The sequence below is a fragment of the Trichosurus vulpecula genome, chromosome 2, assembly GCF_011100635.1.
Source record: "Trichosurus vulpecula isolate mTriVul1 chromosome 2, mTriVul1.pri, whole genome shotgun sequence".
Taxonomy (NCBI): domain Eukaryota; kingdom Metazoa; phylum Chordata; class Mammalia; order Diprotodontia; family Phalangeridae; genus Trichosurus; species Trichosurus vulpecula.
Window position 1 is genome coordinate 13994689 of NC_050574.1, and position 21314 is coordinate 14016002.

At 42.3% G+C, this 21314-nt stretch overlaps 1 protein-coding gene across 3 annotated transcripts; it reads left to right on the plus strand.

Moving 5' to 3' along the window:
* The first annotated feature begins 427 nt into the window (after positions 1–427).
* On the plus strand, positions 428–19399 carry LOC118839574 (zinc finger protein 883-like). Of its 3 annotated transcripts, none has more exons than XM_036747049.1 (6): positions 428–553; positions 6267–6687; positions 9137–9213; positions 13763–13889; positions 14431–14526; positions 16210–19399. In XM_036747049.1, exons 2-6 carry the CDS (start codon positions 6654–6656, stop codon positions 17871–17873), a joined length of 1998 nt encoding a protein of 665 aa, XP_036602944.1. In that variant the 5' UTR covers positions 428–553; positions 6267–6653; the 3' UTR covers positions 17874–19399. The 3 variants fall into 3 exon arrangements, with proteins under 3 accessions (XP_036602944.1, XP_036602945.1, XP_036602946.1); XM_036747050.1 differs by having other exon boundaries at positions 445–553; positions 6444–6687; XM_036747051.1 differs by having other exon boundaries at positions 460–553; positions 13763–13992.
* The last annotated feature ends 1915 nt before the right edge of the window (positions 19400–21314 follow it).

The window sequence follows — 21314 nt, forward strand, 5'->3', positions numbered from 1 at the left end:
TCTTAAACTAAATAACAGAAGCAGGGACATAGCAAGGGTCAGAGGCTTAGATTTAGGAGTCAAGGAAACCTAAATTGGGAGCCCAACTCGGACACTAAGGAGGGGTAAATGGCTTGCTCTCCGTCAGCCTCAGTTTCCTCATCTGTAAAAAGGGATCAATAATCCTTATCGCGCATGCCTGGAAAGGCTGAGTAGGCCAAACGCACAGAAGGAAATCTGCGCCGAAACCTGGACGGAATCAGGGAGCCCCGGCTCACTGCAAGAACGCAAACTCAGCGGGGTAACCCTCTGTGGACCCCGGACCACCGAACTGCGCCTAGCCACGCCTGGGTCTTTCACCTCGGTCTGCACGTGCTCCGACTGCTCCCGCCCCGCGCGCCGCCGGCCCCACGGCACGCCGGGAACTGTAGTCCGGGAACGAGGCTCCGTGTGCGCAGACGTAGTAGTCCGGGGGCCGGCATTCCGCCATTGGTGGCCGGCCGGCTCCAGAGCCTCATTGTGGCCGCCCAGGCGAACGGTTTTCGGACAGGAGCGGCGGAGGGATCCGGGGCCGGTGAGTGGGGTTGGGAGGCTCGGCCCGGCAGCCAGCTAGCTCTCTGCTGCTGTAGCTCTCCCCCGGTGTTGCCCCTGGCTCGTCTTGGGCGGCTCCGCCGGCGCTTTGTCCTCGGCCGGTGGGGGTCCTGGGAGCGCCAAGTGCGCCTGCGCAGGGGGTAGGGGCTCCCCAGGGAGTTGTAGATAGTGTGTCTATAGAGAGGAGGCGGGGGTGGTGCAGTGGGTGTCTGTGGGTGAGGGGTCTTGGCGGGGAAGAATGTGTCTGCAGGGCTGAGGGGACAAGAATGTTTCTATAAGGGAGGGTCTTGGGAGGTAGAGTGTGTCTATAGGGGAGGAGGCGGGGGGGGGGGCAGAGTGTATATAGGGGGGTGGGTTCTGGGGGTGCGAAGAGTGTACGTGGGTGAGAGGGGGCGCTCTTCAAGGGAAGGACTTGGCACTGTAGTGCTAGAGGCACTTACCTGTGGGGGCTTGGGGGGGTACTTGTGGAACCGAAGTATTTCTCTGTGTGTATGCTGAGCTAAAGACAGGCACTAATGTGTGGGGGCGGGGGAGGCCTGGGGACGCAGGCAGGTATTGTAGAGAAGTGGTGCTGCCGGGCAGGAAACAAGGGCCTGTGTTTGGAGAAGGGGCCTCCACTACTGGGAATACAAGTGTGCGAGACGGAGAGAGCGGGGACCGTGGTGATGGGACTCCCGATTCTGGCCGGAGACATCGGCTAGGGAATTATGAAAGCTCAGGATTGGGGAGGGAAGAGTAATCTGGGAAGATGCCGGAGAGAACATCTGGGTAAGACAGAGGGCGGGGGGCTGTCCAGGAGACAGTGTTGTTTGAAAGGAGATCATTGGGCAGAAGGGGGTGGGGGGGCGTCCTCTGTGGGCCACGTGAGCCAGAGCTGCCCTTATTTTTACACCTTTAGGACCCACTGGAGCCTTTTTCAGGACAATGTTTTTCTTTTGCTTTTACTTGGACTCACTACTTTCCTCTTCCGCCATCTCTCCCTCTTTCCAACTGCCCTTAATTTATTCATTCTCCCCCTTGATGCTAAATTCATCCTATGTATTATGCACAGGTGTTTACGCCCACCACCCCCAGATACTCTCTTTGATGCCTAGAGCTATGATTTTATTGATGTGGCTACCCTTTCTACCCCCACCCACTGAAACACAGGTTTTGGTGAGCTTCACTGACCCCCCACCCCAAAAAAACAAAAATTTAGACACAAATTTCTGTATAATGGGCTTCAGATCTCCACTCTTGAAACCTTTTCTGTCGGATAGGACTTCTTTATTAGAGTGTGCAGCCTACTGGCATTCAAGTAGGACTTTATTGGAGAATGTAGATTGATAAAAGGCGGTGTAGAGTAGCCAATTGAGGGCTGGCTTTAACATCAGAAAGACTTGAGTTCAGTCTGTCTCTGGTACATACTGGCTTGAGGCAAGTTTTCTGACCTAGGCAACTCTGTTAAACTAAGATTAACGAGTTGGCTGTTTGCATTAAGGAGGGGAGCGGCCACACCAGAATTTCATCACATTGGTGAAATCACTGATCTGAACAACCAAAAAAAAATTTTTTTAATTAAACACACATTGTGCATATTTATGTGTGTGTGTATAGTGTATATATGTATATATGTGTTATTTAACAGTACAGAAGATAATTTTTTTGTTTATAATTAAATTCCCGCTTTGGTGCCTCATTCTGCTATGACTCAAGGTTCTCACAGATCATGTCCCTGGAACCTTGGCAGGGCAGGCCAAGCTAGAAAGGCCCAGTATGGACTTGGCAGTGCCATTTGTCAGTTATTCAAGGGGGATTATAGCCAAATTCAGAGAGACTTATGACCTGGCTCATGACCTGCTTATTTATTAAGCTCCTACTCTACTTAAGCATTGAAGATATAGGGACACAAGTGAGACATGCCCTGCATGAGGAATGTGCAATTTAGTAAGGGAAACAGCATACACCTAGATGCAAGATTGTTTTAAGGAGAAGGTACTAGCAGCCAGGTAGCTAAAGAAAGGGGTTATGTGCAATATATATGTATGTATGTACATATATAATATATATAATATACATACACTCATATATGCAGGTATACATCTATAATATATAAGCATACATGTATAATATATAATGCATATAATTATATATCATACATATAACCTTTCCTGAAACATATATAATTAACATTACAGAAGATAATGTTTTCATTGATAGTTAAAGTTTAAATTGTAATTCAGTTTTTGTTTATACTTAATTTTTAATAAATAAAAATCATGGGAGCTGATGAGATCACCAAATGAGATAGTATATAAAGAGAAGAGGGCTTTAAATGCTGATCAGGATTTGAGATTTGATTCTGGAGGTTAATAGGAAGCCAGTGGAGATTTTTAGTAGGAAGGTGACAGAGTCATACATGGGCTTTAGGAAGAACACTTTGGCAACAGAGTGGAGGATGGATTGAAGAGGAGAAACCAAGAAAAAGAAGGGAGGTCAAGCCAAAGGCTATTGCAGTGATCTAGAAGTGAGGTGATAAGAGCCTTCGCTAGGGGGTGGCTGTGTGATTAGAGAGAAGGGGACCCATATGAGACATTACAAAGTTAGGAACAACTTCGGCTACAGATTAGGTATGTGCCATTAAGTGTGAGAAAAGAAGGATGATGCCAAGATTATGAACCTTGGTTCCTGGGAGGATGTCCTTGACAGTAATAGGAAAATGGGAAGAAAAGAAAATTGGGAGGTTGAGAGCAGAGGAGAAGATGAATTCTGTTTTAGGCTCGTTAAATTTGAGATGCTTATGGGATATCCAGCTTAAGGTGTCCAAAAGCCAGTAAGTGAGGCGAGATTGGAGTTCAGGAGAGAGATTAGAACTAAATATATAGCATGAATGAAGGCTGAAGATTTAGCAAAGCCAAATGAGACAGCATTCCGATGAGTGAGGAGAACTAGGAGAGAGCTGTGTCATAAAACCCTGGAGAGGAGAGGGGTAATTGACAGTGTCACATGCAGTAAATGGGTCAAGAAAGTTGAGGACCAAGAAAGACTGTTAGATCTGACAATTAAGATCATTGGTAATTTTGGAGAGAGCAGTTTTAGTTGAATGATGATGTTGGAAGCCATATTGACAAGGGTTAGAGGAGAGGAAATGGTGCCATGGGATCTCCAGTTTAATTGACTTACACCTAATACCTCCTCCCCCCTGCATTCTGCCCTTCAGTGACCTTCCTACTGGTCCTTAATGAAACTCTTATTTCCTGACTCAGGGTGTTTTCACTGGCTGAGTTCCCCTACCCTAGCCTGGAATTCTCTCCCTTCCCATTTCCACCTCCTTGCTTACTTCATGTCCCAGCTGAAATCCTACTGTCCACAGGAAGTTTTCCCCATCCTCCTTATTTCTAGTGCCTTCCTTCTTTTGAAAAGCTCCAATTTATCCTGTATATTGTTTGTTTGTACATAGTTGTGTTTGGTGCTGTCTACCCCTTTAGACTTCGAGCAAGAATTGTCTTTTCCCGTTCTTTCTATCCCTAGGACTTAACACAGTGTTTGGTACATAGTAGGTGCTTAATAAATGTTTACTTACTGAGAAGGGAAAATAAAGGATGATGGCTAGCCTTCTTGGCAAAATCAGGGAAGGATTTTTTAGGATCAGGGAGACATGGGTGTGTTTGCAGGTGTAGGGAAGGAGCAAGTAGATGAGAAGTGGAAGATAAGAGAATGGGGATAATCTATGGGCATAGGGAGGGAATCTGCTGCCTTGAGGCCACATGTGACCCTCCAGGTCCTCAGGTGAAGCCCTTTGACAGAATCCAAACTTCACTGAACAAATCCCCATCATAAAAGGGTTTGTTCTGTAAAACTTGGACTCAGTCAAAAGGCTGCCCTTGAGGACCTAGAGGGCCACATGTGGCCTCGAGTTAGCTGATTCCCTACCCCTGATCTAGGGGCTCTTTGCTGGAGCAGATGGGATAGGGTGTCCTTGAGGTTCGTATAGAGAGGTCTGCCTTGGCAAGGATAAGGACTCCTTCCTTGTGAGAAACAAGGATGAAGGAGGAAATGATAGAAGAAGATGTTTGAGGGGTGTGAGATGAAGAGAAAAGAAGAGGAAGCTCCAGTTTAATGACCTTAATTTTTTCAATGAGATTTGTAGCAAGATCCTTAGCTGAGAAGATGGGGAGAAGGATGCCATAGGAAGTCTGAGGTGGTCAAAGTTTGGATTGGCCACTGTGGAGAGAGGGACATTAGGAAGGTATAAAAGGATTGCCTTGCTGCAGAGAGGGCCCAGTTAAGATTATGTAGTAAAAATGTGTAGTAGACCCAGTTGGCATCGTGTGCCTTTCTTCAAATCCATTCAGTATTCTGGAGGAGTGAAGGTGGCATGTGGTGGGAGTGATCCAAGAATGAGGTTTGGCAAGGCATGACTACCAGTAGGTCAAGGGGGGCAGGATATTGGAGCACATTGTGTAGAGTCAAACTGATTCACCATAAGGTAATAGGGAAGGCCTAAGAGTGTAGTCAGTGCAATGGCCTGGGTTGGGAAAGAACTGAGTTGGAGGGATTGGAGATCACAGTGAGGACAGAAAAGGGTAAAAGGTCAAGTCTGAGGAAAAGATGGAATGATAAAAGGCCAGCATGAAATAAAGGTGGTTTGGAGATCGTGAATATGGAAAGGGGTGGGGGGAGGGTGATGCTAAGATCAAAGCTCTGACCACTGTCTAGATGATAGGGGTAAGAGCCTGAACTAGTCGGTCATCAAGTGTTTGTTGTGTGCCTGGCCCTGTGAAGATAAAGAAAGGCAAAAGAACAGCCCCTGCTGTCCAGGGGCTCACAGTTGAAAGGCCCTGGTATTAACAGGCACCAGGAAAGCCTTCTTGTACAAGGTGAGATTTTAGCTGAGACTTGAAGGAAGCCAGAAAATAGAGATAAAGAGGAGACAGCCAATGACAACTCTTAGAGTGGAGGGATGGAATGTCTGTGGGAGGAAACGAAAAGATCTTCACTGGCTAGAAGAATGTGGAGAGGTCACGTGTAAATAGACTGGGAAGGTAGGAAGGGTCAAGGGGAAGGCCCACTCACTGACCTTGGGATGGCAGAGCGAGGCAAATATGCAAAAGATGTGGAGGTAGAAACAAGATTTAGCAACTGATTAAATATATCCCAAGGATGTGAACTCAGTTGGCTGCAAAGATGGTGGAGGGTGGCTTCCATGGAGCTAAGGAAGTTGGGGGGAAAGAGAAACTTGTATTTTCGATTTTCTGAGTCAGAGGCTTGTTTAGGTCTCAGTGCAAATGCCAGCAGTTTGCGATGTTTGTGATAGATCGGGAGGGAGCCCGCTGCTGAATATAGAGCTTCAGTGTCACCAGCATAGAGATGATCATTAAACAGATGGGAGCTGATATTGATTTTCTAAATCAAAAGGGTTGTCATCTGCATCCATGGGGGTGTACCCACAGCGATTAAATCATGTGTCATTGAAATATTTGTGTGTGTATATTTGGAGATACACACCCATAAACAATGTAAAGGAGTTATTTTGACCCAGAGCCAAATATATGTATTCAAAGAACTGCTTCCAACTCTCAAAGTGAGCTTTGCTGATCCCTACCCTAGATTTTAAGCACTTATATTGGATCTGGCACATAATAGGTTTGCTTTAAGCCTTCATTGAAAGGTTGTTGAATTAATGAAACTCAGCAAAGCCCCATTTGTATTTTCAGGGTCTCTGGCCACATCTGCAGTGCCTTGGTTTAGAGTGTGTGACTAAAGCTGCAGAGCCTTCCTGCTTACTCCAGCCTGTCTCTGGCCCCAGCAGCCCTTGGGTAGAGTCTGCAGAAACTCACTGGGAAGCTAGAGTCCAGGTCCTGTCTAGAGTGGCCTTGCTTTTGATCTTCCAGCTGCACCTGAAGGTGGGCAAGGCACCTCCGGGGAACAAGATTCTGTCGTAAGAAGAGGCTGTATCTTCTCTAAGACTTCATCAGAACATTTGAGCCGAGACTAGTGTAAACAAGCACATCCTGGAGCTGCTGGTTTTGCTGTGGTTTCTGACCCTACAGCCTGGGGATACAGGACTTGGATAAAATTGGATCATCAAGGAAGGGGTGACTATGGAGGACTCGGCTCTCATGATTGAAGAGAGAGGTGAGAATTGCCCAGGTCTGAGGGTGGAGGAATCTATGTTGTGTGGGAAAAAAGGAAGGCCTACCAGTGGAGAGACAGGGGTTGGCAGCAGGAATGTATTGGCATCTCTGATCACCTCAACTCTATTTCTCTTCCCACCTGCCCCCAACATACACACATCTCAGATCCAGTTCCACTAGCACTCTCCAGGCTCTGTCCCCCATCCCTGGCCTGCCCAAGGATTTGTTTTTATGCCAGCCTACAGCCTTTTGTCTCTTAGTTTGGTTGATCAAGATTGACATTTCTAAAAGAATCTTTTACTAAAGTAGTAAGAGAGAGTAAAAGGAAATAAAATGACCTGCCCCTCATGCCATAGGACTTGAAGGGGGACTTTTCCCTCTCAGCTTGCGGAGCCCACATATTTGAATGATACTCTCTTATTTTGTGTTGTTTCCCCCAGGCTGTAATTTTGAAGGTAACTGTTTGAACCCAGATGTGCGTCTTCCTTTTATCACCACTTAATTTTATCTCATTGGAATTGGCCATTTGTTCAGTCTGCCCACACCTTTGGGGATTCTGGTTCTTCTGAGTTATTAGCAGCCCCTCAGCTTTGTGACATCCGTCGGTCTGGCATAAAGCATGCAATTCACGTCTCCATCCAAATCATGGGTGAGAGTGTTTACTAGAATGGGCAGAAATTGCTTTAGACCAAAATCTTACACCACCCTTACACTGTGGTAAACTCATAATGGGTATGCAAACAGAGTCCAGAAGAACACACCATCAGACCACTTAGAAAAGAACAAGACCAATGACCGTTTTTGATCCCCCAACCCCACCTGAAGGTGGGCAAGGCACCTCTGGGGAACAAGAATCTGTTGTAGGAAGAGGCTGTATAAGACTTCAGAACATTTGAGCCGAGACTAATATAAACAAGCACATCCTGGAGCTGCTGGTTCTGCTACGGGTTCTGACCCTACAGCCTGCAGATAGGACAGGGACCTTTTGCAGCAGTGCCTAGGGAAAGTTCTTGTCCAAAGGAGACAAGTAATCACAAAATATAGACAAGTTAAATTATGTAACATTTTAAAACTGAACAAAATCAAGGTCTTTGATCAGAGTCTGATGTCCGAGATATAAGAACTTAATAATCACTGACATTAATATGGAACTTTCAGTGTTATACTTTATGCATATTATCTCATTTGATCTTCATAATGACCTTATGAAGTGGGTGCTATTTTTATCATCTCTGTTTTACAGATGAGCAAACTGAGGCAGAGGCCTTTTTCAATGACTTACCCAAGGTCACCTAGCTAGCAGGTATCTGGGGCAGGATTTGAATTCAAGTCTTCTGGAGTCCAAGTCCAGTACTCTGTTTACTCCACCACTGAGATGGAATGAAGATAAGGATGCGGGGAATGCAGAGCAGAGGGGCTCAGCTCTTCCTGGGCAAAGTGAATACCTGCCCCTGCAATAGGGAGGACATGGGGGCAAGCCACTTCCCCTCAGCACTCCAGGCAACAACAGGCACATGTGGGTTGTCAACCTGGCTTAGTGTAGGGCATCTCCATTCTGGAAATCAGTTACCCACACTGATGAAGTCACTGGTCTGGACTCCCCTCCATGCCCCACCCCCCAAAAAAGCCAGGATGCTTTTAAAGAATCAGTTCTTGACATAAGGTGTCAGGCCACTGGCACCCCCATGAGGCTTTGCCTTCTGCCAGTGCCCCAAGGCCATTGTTTTTCCAGGTATTCTTGGTAGCGTGGTACATCCTGGTGGGTGAGGATGTTGGGAATGGGCTCTGAAGCACAGCTTCTCCATCCCTGACTGGTGCACCTTAGATGTGCCTGGGGCCTGCTGAGGGATTTCAGCCTAGAGTAGGGTCCTGCTCAGGCCTTTGCCTCTGACTGGGTCACAAAGTCCCATTCTTTGACCCCCCCATTTTTCTAGGGCAAGTGGAGTGTTGCTTCAGCCTCCCTCCAGAGCCCTTCAGCTGTTACTGACCAGGAGTTAAGGTGATTGTGGTGGTGTTTTTTTACTTGTCAGAATGTTTCCATTTGTGTTATCTCATTTAGGCCTCAGAAGACTCCCTGGGGCAGGTCAGTCAGTCTTTGTCATTCTGTTTTTTACAGTTGTGGAAATTGAGGCTTGGATGACAAGTGTCTTGCTGACAGTCACTAGCAGAGCCAGGCTAGAATCCAGATCTGCTGAGTCCTGGTTCTGAACCCTTGCCACCATACCACACTGCCTGTCCTGATAGTAAAGCTGATAACTCAGAGGGCCTGCTGTGTGTCAGAAATATGAACACAGAGCTGTGAATTCCCCTGGTATGTCCTGATAAACTTGAAGCCTGTTCCTGCTCTGGTGCTTCTTCCTCAATTACCTGGCCTCTCTGTTGGCCATGGGATATTTTCCAGGGATTTCCACCCTACAGCGTATCCCTCATAGCTCCTTTTTCTCCTGTAGCCCTGTCTTTTCAAGACCCCGGCCTTCCCAGAGAAAGTGCAGAGGAGGAAGAGGAAGGTGGGCTGGCCAGGTTCCAGGTGAGTTGTTTGTCTCCTCTTTTCCAAAGTGTGTGGATATATCTTTACCTCATCTTTCTTTTCTGCCTGACCAAGTCCTCTTTTGGGCCCTAGCACAAGGTGTTGCTTTCTTTCCGAAGCCCTGACCTATTCTGACAGATAATATAAGTTTCTTAGACTCCATAGATTCTCAGAAATGATATCTTCCAACTCCCTCATTTGGCCTCAAAGGAAGCTGATTCCCAGAGAATGAAGCGTTAGGGCCAGACCTAGGGTTGGCAGAAAGGGTCTTATACCCAGGTTGCTTGTACTTTTTCGACAAGGCTTTGTAAATTTACACAGAAGTTTCCCTCCTTAGCGAGTACTTGCTTTTAGAATCCCTCCTTCCCACCCAATTATTCACCTAGATAAGGATAGAAATTTCCTAGAAGACCACATATTAGCATTATCCATGTTCTATTGTGTCTTTAATTTCTTCCTCTGAAAACTGCCTTTTCATATCCTTTGACCATTTATCAATTGGGGAATGACTTGTATTCCTATAAATTTGACTCAGTTCCCCTTATATTTTAGAGATGAGGCCTCTATTAGAGACACTGGTTGCAAAAATTCTTTGCCAGTTTTCTGCTTCCCTCCTAATCTTGGTTGCATTGGCTTTGTACAAAAATTTTTCCGTTTAACATAATCAGTTATCCATTTTGCGTTTCGTAACGCTCTCTATCCCTTATTTGGTCATAAATTCTTCCCTTTTCCATTAATCTGACGGTTAACTATTTCTTGCTCTCCCAAATTGTTTGTTGTATCAGCTTTTATATCTAAATCATGAACCTATTTTGACTTTATTTTGGTATATGGTGTAAGATATTGGTCTATGCCCAGTTTCTGCCATACTGTTTTCCAATTTTCCAAGCAGTTTTTGTCAAAACCCTCTTTACAGAAATAAAAGAAAGACCTTCATAACTGAAAAGATATTAATTGCTCATAGTTGGACTGTATCCTGTGTGTGTGTGTGTGTGTGTGTGTGTGTGTGTGTGTGTGTGTGTGTGTGTGTATCCCCTCCCCCAAAGGCTCCAAGTGTGCAAGACTATTAGGAAGAAAGGATGTAGAAAGGAAATTAGGGAAGTAGGTACTAGAACCAGGCAGTAACATACTACATGATACACAGGTTGAAACTTTGCGGGTATAGTTCCAGATTGCTTTCCTGTTAACTTTCTTTTCTTCCAAAATCCAAATTGCTTTATGGAATGATTGGATCAGATCTATTTGTCCACCCCTAACCTCTCTCCTGACCTTTAGTCTTGCATCTTCAACTCCCTGTTAGACATCTCTAACTCAATATGAATTCACTCTCTTACCTCCAAGCCCTCCCCTATTCCTAACTTTCCTATTATTTTTGAGGGCACCACTGTCATCCTACTCAAGCTACCAACCTAGATGTCATCCCTGATTCCTCACTCCCAATGCCCCCATATCTGGCCATGTTCTGTTGATGCTACCTTGGAAAAATCTCTTACATAGTCCCCTTTTCTCCTCTAACACTGCCACTACCTAGAGCAGGCCCTCATCACCTCATGCGTAGACTACTGGAACAGGCTTTGGTGTGGTCTTCCTGCCTCTCCCCTCATTCTCTGCTCTGGCATCAAAGTGACCTTCTTAAAGCTCAAGTCTGATCAACTCCATTGGCTCCCTGTTATCTCTTGAATCAAATATATGACCCTCTCATTGGCTTTTAAAAGCTTTCATAATTTGGCCCCTGCCTTTCCAGTCTCCTTATACCCACTATGTATTCTATGATGCTGTGACACTTATCTCCTTGAGGTTACTCACACAAGATACTCTATCTTCCAGCTTCTAGACTTTCATTTGTTGTCCCTCATATCTCAAATTCTATTCCTTACTTACAAAGGAAACCAATTATACTGAAATATAGTTATAAAAAAAATTATTTTTAAGTTCACAAACCTCAGGTTAAGAACTCCTGGCTTGGAATTGTGCCCAAGTTACTAAATTTTTAAAAACCTTTAACCTAGCTAGTACTAGGTCTATATACGAGAGAAATCAGAGAAAGAGAAAAATGACCTATATGTAATATATATATTTATAGCAGCTTTTTTTGTGGTAGCCAAAAATTATAAACCAAGAGAATGTCCTGGTGGAGAACCATTAAACTGGTATGTGAACATAATGGAATATTATTATGCCAGAAGAAATTATGAAATACACAGTTTCACAGGAAACTGGGAAGACTTTTACAAACTAATGATAGCATTAAGAAGAAAAAACTTTAGAACTCTAATCACTGCAGTGGTAAACTGCCAATCTAAAAAAATGAAGATGAAACACCTATTCATCTCCTAACAGAGAAATGAACTTAAGTGCAATAAGAGACCAACATTTTTGGACGTGGCCGATACAGGACTTTGTTTTGACCAACTGCAGCCACATAGTCAGGGCTTTGTTTTATTTTTTTTTTTCCTTTCTTGAATTTGCACTAATGAGGGGAGAGAAGAGGGGGTGGGACAGATTATCATCATCATTATTACCTACTACATGCTAGGCATTGTGCTAAGTACTTTATAGATATTTGATCCTCACAACCCCAGGAGGTAGGTGCTCCTATTATTCCTATTTTACCATTGAGGAAATGGAGGCAAATAGAGGTTAAATGACTTACACAGGGATCCACGCCCAGTGCTCAATCCACTGTACCACTTAGCTGTCTTTTAATAAAAGAAATATGTATATTATATTACGGTCTCCCTCACTTCCATTTCTTTTCTAAGACTTGGTAATCTCCAATGATGCGTTCCATATTTCTTCTGGCAGTATCATTTAAGTCCTCATGAATCAACATTAGTGGGTGGTAATCATCCCGTTTGTCAGTTTTGGGGAGGAAGAAAATAGGCCTCTCTGTTATCAGCTGCCTTGGTTCCCCTCAGCAGGGAGTCTCCAGCCACCACTGACCTTCTCTTCCTCTGATCCTTCCTGGATGAGTTCTCACCTAAGAGCACCTGTGGAGTCACATCATTTCTTGGAGGATAAGCTGCTGATTTTTCTTTAAAATATATAATTCCCTGTTGTCTGTGAAGATCCCCATCTGTTTCTTGTCTCCAAGTATTTAGTGATCCTCCTTTTGCCCTCTCTGTGATATTTGTTTGTTCTGCAGCCTGCTAGCACAGACTCAGGATTCTCCTTTGCCTCTTAAGATCCTTTTTCTTTTACTGTTTTCATGTTGAAGCCCTTCCAACTTTTTTCAGGAATACATCATCCTTCCTTATAATTTAGACAAGTCAGATCCATTCCTCAGGCTCTTTTGTCCTTCCTTCTAGAAGGAAGACCATCCTGCACTTAGAACGTAAGCAGTAGTCACTAAGACTTGGCAGAAATAGAAACGTTACAGATTTCGTTGCAGCCCCCTGCAAAATTCAGCTAACTTTCCATCCATTCTGGGAGTGGGATCTTCGGTCCCATTTTTTTTTCCCTTTGTGCTATTAAGTCCCATGGAGACTTGTTTAGCAATTGCATGTGTGGGCTTTCAGCTCCTGAGTTGGCAAACTCACTTGTGAGCTCCTCTTCGTGAACACTTGAACAGCCATACCTAGCTCCCATTCTGTTATCATAATTCCATTTTCTTTTTGCCATACAACCTTCTCCCAAAGAAGACTTTGACTAAGTTAGACTTATTAGGTTCTAACAAAGCTAAACTGTATTCCATGCTTGAAAGTCTGCCACACTGTCCTGCCCACGATCCTTGCTTATGCTTCCTTATCGCTTTCCTGCTCTTGCCACTTTCTTTTCCACCTTTATAATAATGGCCAAATCTCTAAAGCACAGATGTCAGCTCTTCCATGAAGCCTTCCTTCATTCCCTCTTCCTCACTGCCAAAGGACTTATTTTGTATGTTTCTTGTCCACTTGTCTCATTTTATATTGTAATTATTTTATGTCGTTATTTCCGAATATGCCATTCCCTTCTCCTTGATTGTCAGCTACATGAGAATGGGAACCAAGTTTGTACTTCATCATTTAGGATCCAGTAGTGCTTTCCACATAGGAAATGCTTACTGATGAATATTTAAGGAAGTAGTTAGAGCAGGTACTGGGGAGTTTTGCCCTGTCAATAGCTGGAATAAAGGAAATAGTGTTTTGGAAGAGGGACTAGAGTCAGATCTGTAGCTGGAGGTGGGAACTTCAGGCACCTTGCCATGGTGTTTGTGCCCTGCATCTTGTCCAAAATTTGACCAACATGCTGTGTTTGGCTAGAGATTAGTATTTGAAGCTTAAGTGTGTGTTATTTATCCAAGATGCATTTTGACTATATTGATCAGTTAAGTATAGGTTGGGCCTCGCTTAGGGGAGATAAGTTATGAGGCTAAAAATGAATTAAAGTCAAGTGTTTACCACCAACTACAGAGTTTAGTTCAAAGTGAGGCACATAGTAGTGTTGTTCTAATCCTCGACACAAGATCCTCAAAACCCTCAATGATACAATTGTTCTGTGTTCTCTCCACTCCATGCCCCGTTGTCCGTGTGACAGATGATCCTGGGCTGAACAAGAATTTTTCTTTCAGGAACCATTGACATTCAAGGATGTGGCTGTAGAATTCACCCAGGAAGAATGGGGCCAACTGAACTCTTCCCAGAAGAACCTATTCAGGGATGTGATGCTGGAGAACTACAAGAACTTTGTTTACCTTGGTAAGGACGGACAGCTTTCCTCATGCCTCAGAACTTATTCATTGGAGCATCTTTGCATCTTCATTTGCTAAAGTCTGAAGAGCTTAACCAACATTTTGGCTTGGTATGTAGAAGACATCATGGGAAAAGATTCCTAAATTTAAGGTCCAAGAAATAGTGTGTTTCTGTTTGAGGGAGAAAGTTCTTTGTTTTATACAATTATAAATCAGCAGCTTCATTGTACTGACCCTGAGCTTATATCTTGCCCACTCTCTATTCCCATAGGTCAAAGATTTTCCTATGTTAAGTACGTGAAAAATTTTCTCGTGGCAGAGATTGGGTCAAACAAACTAATTTTCTTTCTGATTTCAAGGCTGCTTTGTGAACCATTTGCCAGACTTCCTGGGAATATGATATACAACATTCTTCATAAGTCCATTGTACCGCTGATGGGGCCTTCCTAGCATGCCCTCTTTTCCCAGAAGAGAAATTGAGGTTGGAATTGAATTCTTAGATGATTCTTTGCCTTCATCCCTTTCCTCTTTTTTTTCCTCTTGAGCAGGGCTTCCAGTTTCCATGCCAGCAGTTATCCTCCTGTTGGAACGTGGTGAGGTGCCGTGGATGTTAGAGGAAGAAGTACCTAGAGGCATTCTTTCAGGTAAATGAATAAAGCCAGAGAGACTTTAGCCATTGTAAATTAAAAAGTTGTTGTTTCATTAGGAGGCAGCACCTTTGAAATGCTTGACAATCAGGTGTCCTCAGAAACCTCCAGGCTTATTGAGAAGTCCTGATGCTATCTAGTATGAGCTGCATAGCCTCATTTCTTATTTTTTGCTTCAAGAAAGAACTTTCCTGATAGCTCTCCCTTATATTTCTTCTAGTCTTTGAGAAAGACATATTTCTCCCACTGACTCTAGTCTGTTCTCCTGTAAGCAGGATCCCATCTAACCCCTTTGTTCTATTCATAGAACCATCGCCTTAGTTCAGGTCTTTATTACCTTTTGCCTGTATTAGTGCAGTGGCCTCCTAATTGGTCTCCCTGCCTGAGACCCCCATTGCAGCCCATCTTCCCTCCCCAGAGCTGTGAAAGTGATTTTTCTTACATATATATATCAATAATACCTTATAAATGGCATAGCACTTAAATTTACAAAGGGCGTTTCTTCTCTGTGAAATAGTATAAATATTCTTAGCACTATTTCATGGATAACAAGCCCAAAACTTAGAAAAACTTGTCTCTTACAGTCACATCTTGCCATCAACTGGATTTCATACTGTGGTTTTCTGACTTTTAAGTCTGCACTTTTATGATTTGTCATATTGCCTCCCTTCTCTTGATCCAAGTCTGGGGATCTTTTCTCAAATCTTAATTTCCTTCAACTTTCCTAGCCTTTGACCATTTTGACCAACCCTTCAAATCCTTTCTCCAAGTTATCTCCAAACCTTGCAGTCATTCTTTGCAATATTTGATATGTTATTTCCATATCTTTCAACAGTTTGGTAGAATCTCTTTGGAAACGCTACATTTTATTAGTATCTCTATAAAATGGTTTTACCAAGATCTGACACAGGTCTCTCAATGTGGCCCAACGTAGAATCAATCAGCATAGAATACAGTGAGGGTAGTACTCTTTATGCTCTGGCCACTATACATCTATTAATGCAGACAAAGAATTTTGTTAATTTTGGGGAGTCTGCAACATTTTTTGTATGACATTCGTCTATGTTAAAGTAAAACCCCATGTCTTTTAAACATCAATCCAGCTGTCCCCAAGCATGTACTTATAAAATTGATGTTTTGAAGATAACTATAGGACTTGACATTTTATTCTTGTTAAATTTCATCTTGTTTCTTTTTTTCCATTATTCTGGCCTATTGAGATGTTTTAAATATTACTTTAAACACCCAAAGTATTGGCTATCTCTCACACCGTTATGTCAGTAAGAAATGGATAACAGTGTATACATCTTATGTTTTTATCAGATGTGTTGATGACAGTTTTGAACAGGACAGGTCCAAAGTATAGACCCCTGAAGCATAACACTAAAGATAAACCTCCAGGTTGCCATTAATCCTTTTTGAGTAAAGCTATGCAACCTACTACAAATCCACGTAGTTATTATGTCACCCAACTTATATGGAGAGCAGAGTCAAGGAATGTAGATCAAAAAATAAAATAAATTGAATTTTAAAAACCAAAAAAACAGTGTTTTGCCTTTTCAGATTGGTCATCTTTTTCCATGGTGGAGGAAAGAAAGTCTAGAACTTAACCATAAAATATCTTTCCCATAGTTAGGATGACAGTTGATATTGGTACTTTTATTTGTTTTTGTTTTTCAGATTCTGTCAGTCAGGAGACTACATGTAAAACCAGGAACATAGCTCCAAAGAGAGGCATTTTCATGGGAATGTCATCTAAACAAAGAATGGCAAAGGCTGGTGGTAGCTGGAATTCCAATATGGGAAAAGTTTGGGAATATGATATAATGTTAGAGAATCAGAAAGACAACCAGGAGAGACAATCCAAACAAGTAACAGTTGCTCTCAGAAAAACTCTTAATGAGGCAAGAGTCCTTGAATATAATACATTTGGGAGAAGCTTTCAACTTGGGTCAGTCCTTGTTCCACAACAGAGAGTTTATACAGGAAGAAGTCTTCATAATTATGATATCCTTGGAAAAAGCATTAAAGAATTTTCAGATCTAATTAAATGTAACAAAACCATCTTAGGGAAGAATCTTTGTAAGCCTCTTGGTTACCACTCAGGTCTTATTCAATATCAGATGATAAATACTAAAGAGAAACCCTTCAGTTATAGTGAATATGGGAAAGCTTTCAACCAGAACATAAACCTTAATAAAACAGTTCATACTGGAGAGAAACGCTTTGAATGTAATGAATGTGGGAAAACCTTCAGCAACAATTCATGCCTTACTCTTCATCAGAGAATTCATACTGGAGAAAAACCCTTTGAATGTAATGAATGTGGGAAAGCATTTAGCCAGAAATCAAACCTTACTCTACATAAGAGAATTCATACTGGAGAGAAACCCTTTGAGTGTAATGAATGTGGGAAAACCTTTAGCCAGAAAGGACACCTTATTGAACATCAGAGGATTCATGCTGGAGAAAAACCTTATAAATGTAATGACTGTGGGAAAACCTTCAGCCAGAGAGGAAACCTTAATGAACATAAAAGAATTCATACTGGAGAAAAGCCCTTTGAATGTAACGAATGTGGGAAAGCCTTCAGCCAGAGGGGACACCTTACTGAACATCAAATAATGCATGATGGTGATAAGCCCTATAAATGTAATGAATGTGGGAAAGAGTTCAGCCATAGGACATCCTTTATTTATCATCAGAGAATTCATACAGGGGAAAAGCCCTATGAGTGTAATGAATGTGGGAAAACCTTTAGCAAGAACTCAAATCTTACTCTCCATCAGAGAATTCATACTGGAGAGAAACCTTATAAATGTAACGAATGTGGAAAAGCTTTCAGCCAGAGAGGACATTTTAATGAACATCAGAGAATTCATGCTGGAAAGAAACCCTATAAATGTAGTGAATGTGGGAAGGCCTTTAGCAAAAACTCTAACCTTACTCTACATCAGAGAATTCATACTGGAGAGAAACCCTATGAATGCAGTGAGTGTGGGAAAGCCTTCAGCAAGAAGGGTCACCTTACTGAACACCAGAGAATTCATGCTGGAGAAAAACCCTACAAGTGTAATGAATGTGGGAGAGCCTTTAGCCACAAAACAACCTTTATTAATCATCAGAGAATTCATACTGGAGAGAAACCCTATGAATGTAATGAATGTGGGAAAGCTTTCAGCCAGAGAGGAAACCTAACTGAGCATAAGAGGATTCACACTGGAGAGAAATGCTTTGAATGTAGTGAATGTGGGAAAGCCTTCACTCATGGGTCATCTTTCATTCATCATCAGAGACTGCATAATGGGGAGAAACTACATAAAAGAAATGAATGTAGAATGTAGTGGAAAGATGGCTAAATTTGGAGTCAGAATATGTGACTTCAGATTCTGGCTCTGCTGTTTGCTACCTGTGACACTTGGGCAAATATCAACCACTCTGGGCTTTACTTCTTTCATCCATAAAAAAAAGAGGTTGGGTTGGGTTTTGTGTTGTTTTTTTTTTGTTTGTTTTTTCCACAACCCTCACAAGAGGTGTTGTAGATAACCACTAAGATTCATTCCAGACATTGATCTATGATACTGTTATATTGGGGAAAACCATCAGGCAAAGGAAAAAGAAATCCCATGAATGCAGAGACTTTAGGAAAGATTTCAGCGTGTTTAACCTTTAAGAAGCATTAGATAATTCATACAACAGATAAGTCCTATCAATGCAGTGACAAAGGGGAGATTTTTGAAGTGTAGGCCATTCTTCATCAGACACCTCAAGATTTTTAGTAAAATCTGTTTAATAGCTGACTTACAGGGTTTTTAAGCTTGTAATGCACTTTACATACATTATTTCATTTGAGCTTCAAAACAAACCTGGGAGGCAGCTACTACAGATACTCTTGTATTACAAATGAGGAAGCTGAGACATGGACTAAATAACTTATCTGCCCATCATTGTAAAGCAATAAAAGGGGGGAGGATTTGAATCCAGGTCTTCCTGACTCCAGGTTTAACATTTTCCACTGCCATTTGCTGCTTCTCTAGTAAACCCACCCAAATGTTATTTAACAAAATAAGCTTCAGGAATTTCTTATTGCAAATAAAATAGAGAAATGACCTAAGGTGACTTTCTTGTCTCAAGTTGGGTAATGTTGAAAATGGAGACTGCCTGTGTGAATTCAGACTATTCACGTAGTAGGATCTTTTTGGGGGTAAAGTGATCTGAAAAGTTACAAAAGGAATCCTACCTTTGAGTGAGTTCTGTGGTTGGGAATATATCCTAAAAATGTTATCCAAAATTGTCAAAAGATTTTCATAGGATTATTTAGAATTGTTTTTTTAAAAAATGGAAGCAGCCTAAAGTTCAACAATAAGGAAGTGGTTAAATACATTCTGTTACATTAATGTAATGAAATATGATGTTATTGAACCTGACAAGTATGAGCAAAGAAATCTGAAAAGGCCTTTATGAAGTAATTGAAACTATAAAAAGCAGAACCAGAAGAATGGAGTACACTTAACTATGTAAAAAGAATGGATAGTGAGAGTCCTGAGGGAGACTTAAGAGAATGACTGAAAAATTACGACATTATTTGCATTGAAATTCACTTATTTAAATGTAAGTAGTTGCAAAGCAATTTTAATTGGTTGTGTTAATGTCTGACATCCTTTGTCATTTTAAAAAATAAAATAAGACTGGGCCCATCTAAAAGTTTGGCCTGGGTGGCATGATGTAGTGGGAAGTGTACTCTACTTGGAATCAGGAGACCTGGGTTTGAATCTCTGGGGTATAACAATACCTATGTAACTGAACAGATTTACCTCTCAAGAGCCCAAGTAATTGTACTTGCACTACTATTATTAAATGAGTTCCGTTATCACTGTTGTCCTGTCTTTGTTTAGAGTGCTAGAATAGAGAAGATACCTCAAAGATCATATAGTCCAGCTCCTCTCTGTGACTAGAGGATCACTTGGGGTGAGGAGTGGGGGAATAACAAGGATGGTATTTTTGGATTCAGTTTCTTAAAAGGGAAAGAAAAATTCAGGATGACCCATTTTGATAATTAAAAAAAGTCTAGGAAAATTGAGGTTGGCTTCTTGGGAGAATATAAGGAACAGATGCAGGAGGTGGTTTTACTGAAACCCTCAGAATGGCTGGGAGTGGTCTTGACACAATGGGAACATGAAATTGGTGGACTTGAAGATGCTTTTTGCCCACACTAATGCCAGTGACATGGGCAGCTATATATTTACAGGTGCCCAGCAAAAGCAAATTTGCCACACTAAAGTAAAGCCTTAGAATCCATTAGCACTTACCCTCTTCCCTAAATCCCCCACTCTCCACCCCTACTTGTGTTAGACTCACATGCTTTTCAAAAATCCTTCCTCTGCTAAAGAACAAGGACTTTACCTACTTAGAAGTATCTCAGCTCCCCAAATACGGATTTGTTCTAACTTCCCCTGATGGGGCAAAGATACTGGAGTGGTTTGCCTTTTCCTTCTCCAGCTCATTTTATAGATGAGGAAACTGAGGCCAGATTTGAGCTCAGGTCTTCCTGACTCCAGGTCTGGCACTCTATCCACTACACCACCTGGCTGGCCTCTAACTTCCCTACCTTTTCTTATCCCATATCTCCACCAACACTACAGGAAGAGATTCAAAACAAAATTAACATATAAATACTCATTTATGCCCTTCTGCCATTAAGTTGTCACCAGTAGGTACACCTCCAGTGTACAAATATGTAGAGTAGTCCTTGTACCATCTTAGGATCCCCCAAATTATCTGCGGTCAAGATTGAAAGATCCAACAAGTTGGTAAGAACAAAATCTAGGCTCATCCAGAGTTTCCAGACCCATGTATGAGCAGTACATAACTCAAAAAATAAAAGGATGATTGGTGAACTGTCTCCATTCCAGCTTAGTTTTGAAGAAAGTATGCATGCTCTTTTCCTGTCTCTTCTATCATATACCACCTTTGCTTCCTAGTTTCACACACCTTACTAGATGTGTGATTTTGGTCACCACTGCCCTTCTCAATTCCTCCTCGGTGAAGAGGGGCCTCAATTCTGAGGGCCAAGATTTATTCAGCAAATGGCTTATGAATATAAAGGCAAAAACAAGACAATCCTTGCCCTTGAGAATGTTAACATGCAGGACAGGAACTGATGTGAATGTATGCAAGTGAATATGAAATACTTATGATTTCTTAATTTCCCAGGGAAAGGTGCTAGCAACTGGCACTTGAGCTGAGTTTTGAAGGAAATTGGGCATTATATGAGACAGGAGGTGGGAGCACACACCAGGCATAGACCACAGCTAAATGGGCATACTGATTCAAAGGAGCTAGAATATATAGTGAACAGTGAGTAGGCCAGCTGGGCTGCATGGTAGAGTGTGGAGAAGAACATGTAATAAGCCTGAAAAAGCAGGCCAAGGTGTTTGTGGGTGGCTTTAAAAGCCAAGTAAGGGAACTTTCATTGTCTCCTAAAGGCATGAGGAAGCCACTGGAGCCTCTGGAGCATGGTAGTGCCAGAATCAAACCTGTGCTTTAAGATTGACTTGGCAGTTTTAAGGGGACCAATTAAGAAGCTCTTGCAATAGCCCAGAAAAACATTGAGACCATCTGTGAATCTAATTCCCTTCCATGCTTTACTCATCTTTTTTCAGCTCACCTGTAATGTAGGTCCTCTTCCTCTCTTACTCAGCTCTTCCTCTGATTACCTCAAAGATTCCTCCTCTATGAAGCCTTTATTATTACTATGGATTGCACCAGTCTCCATAGTGAGCTAA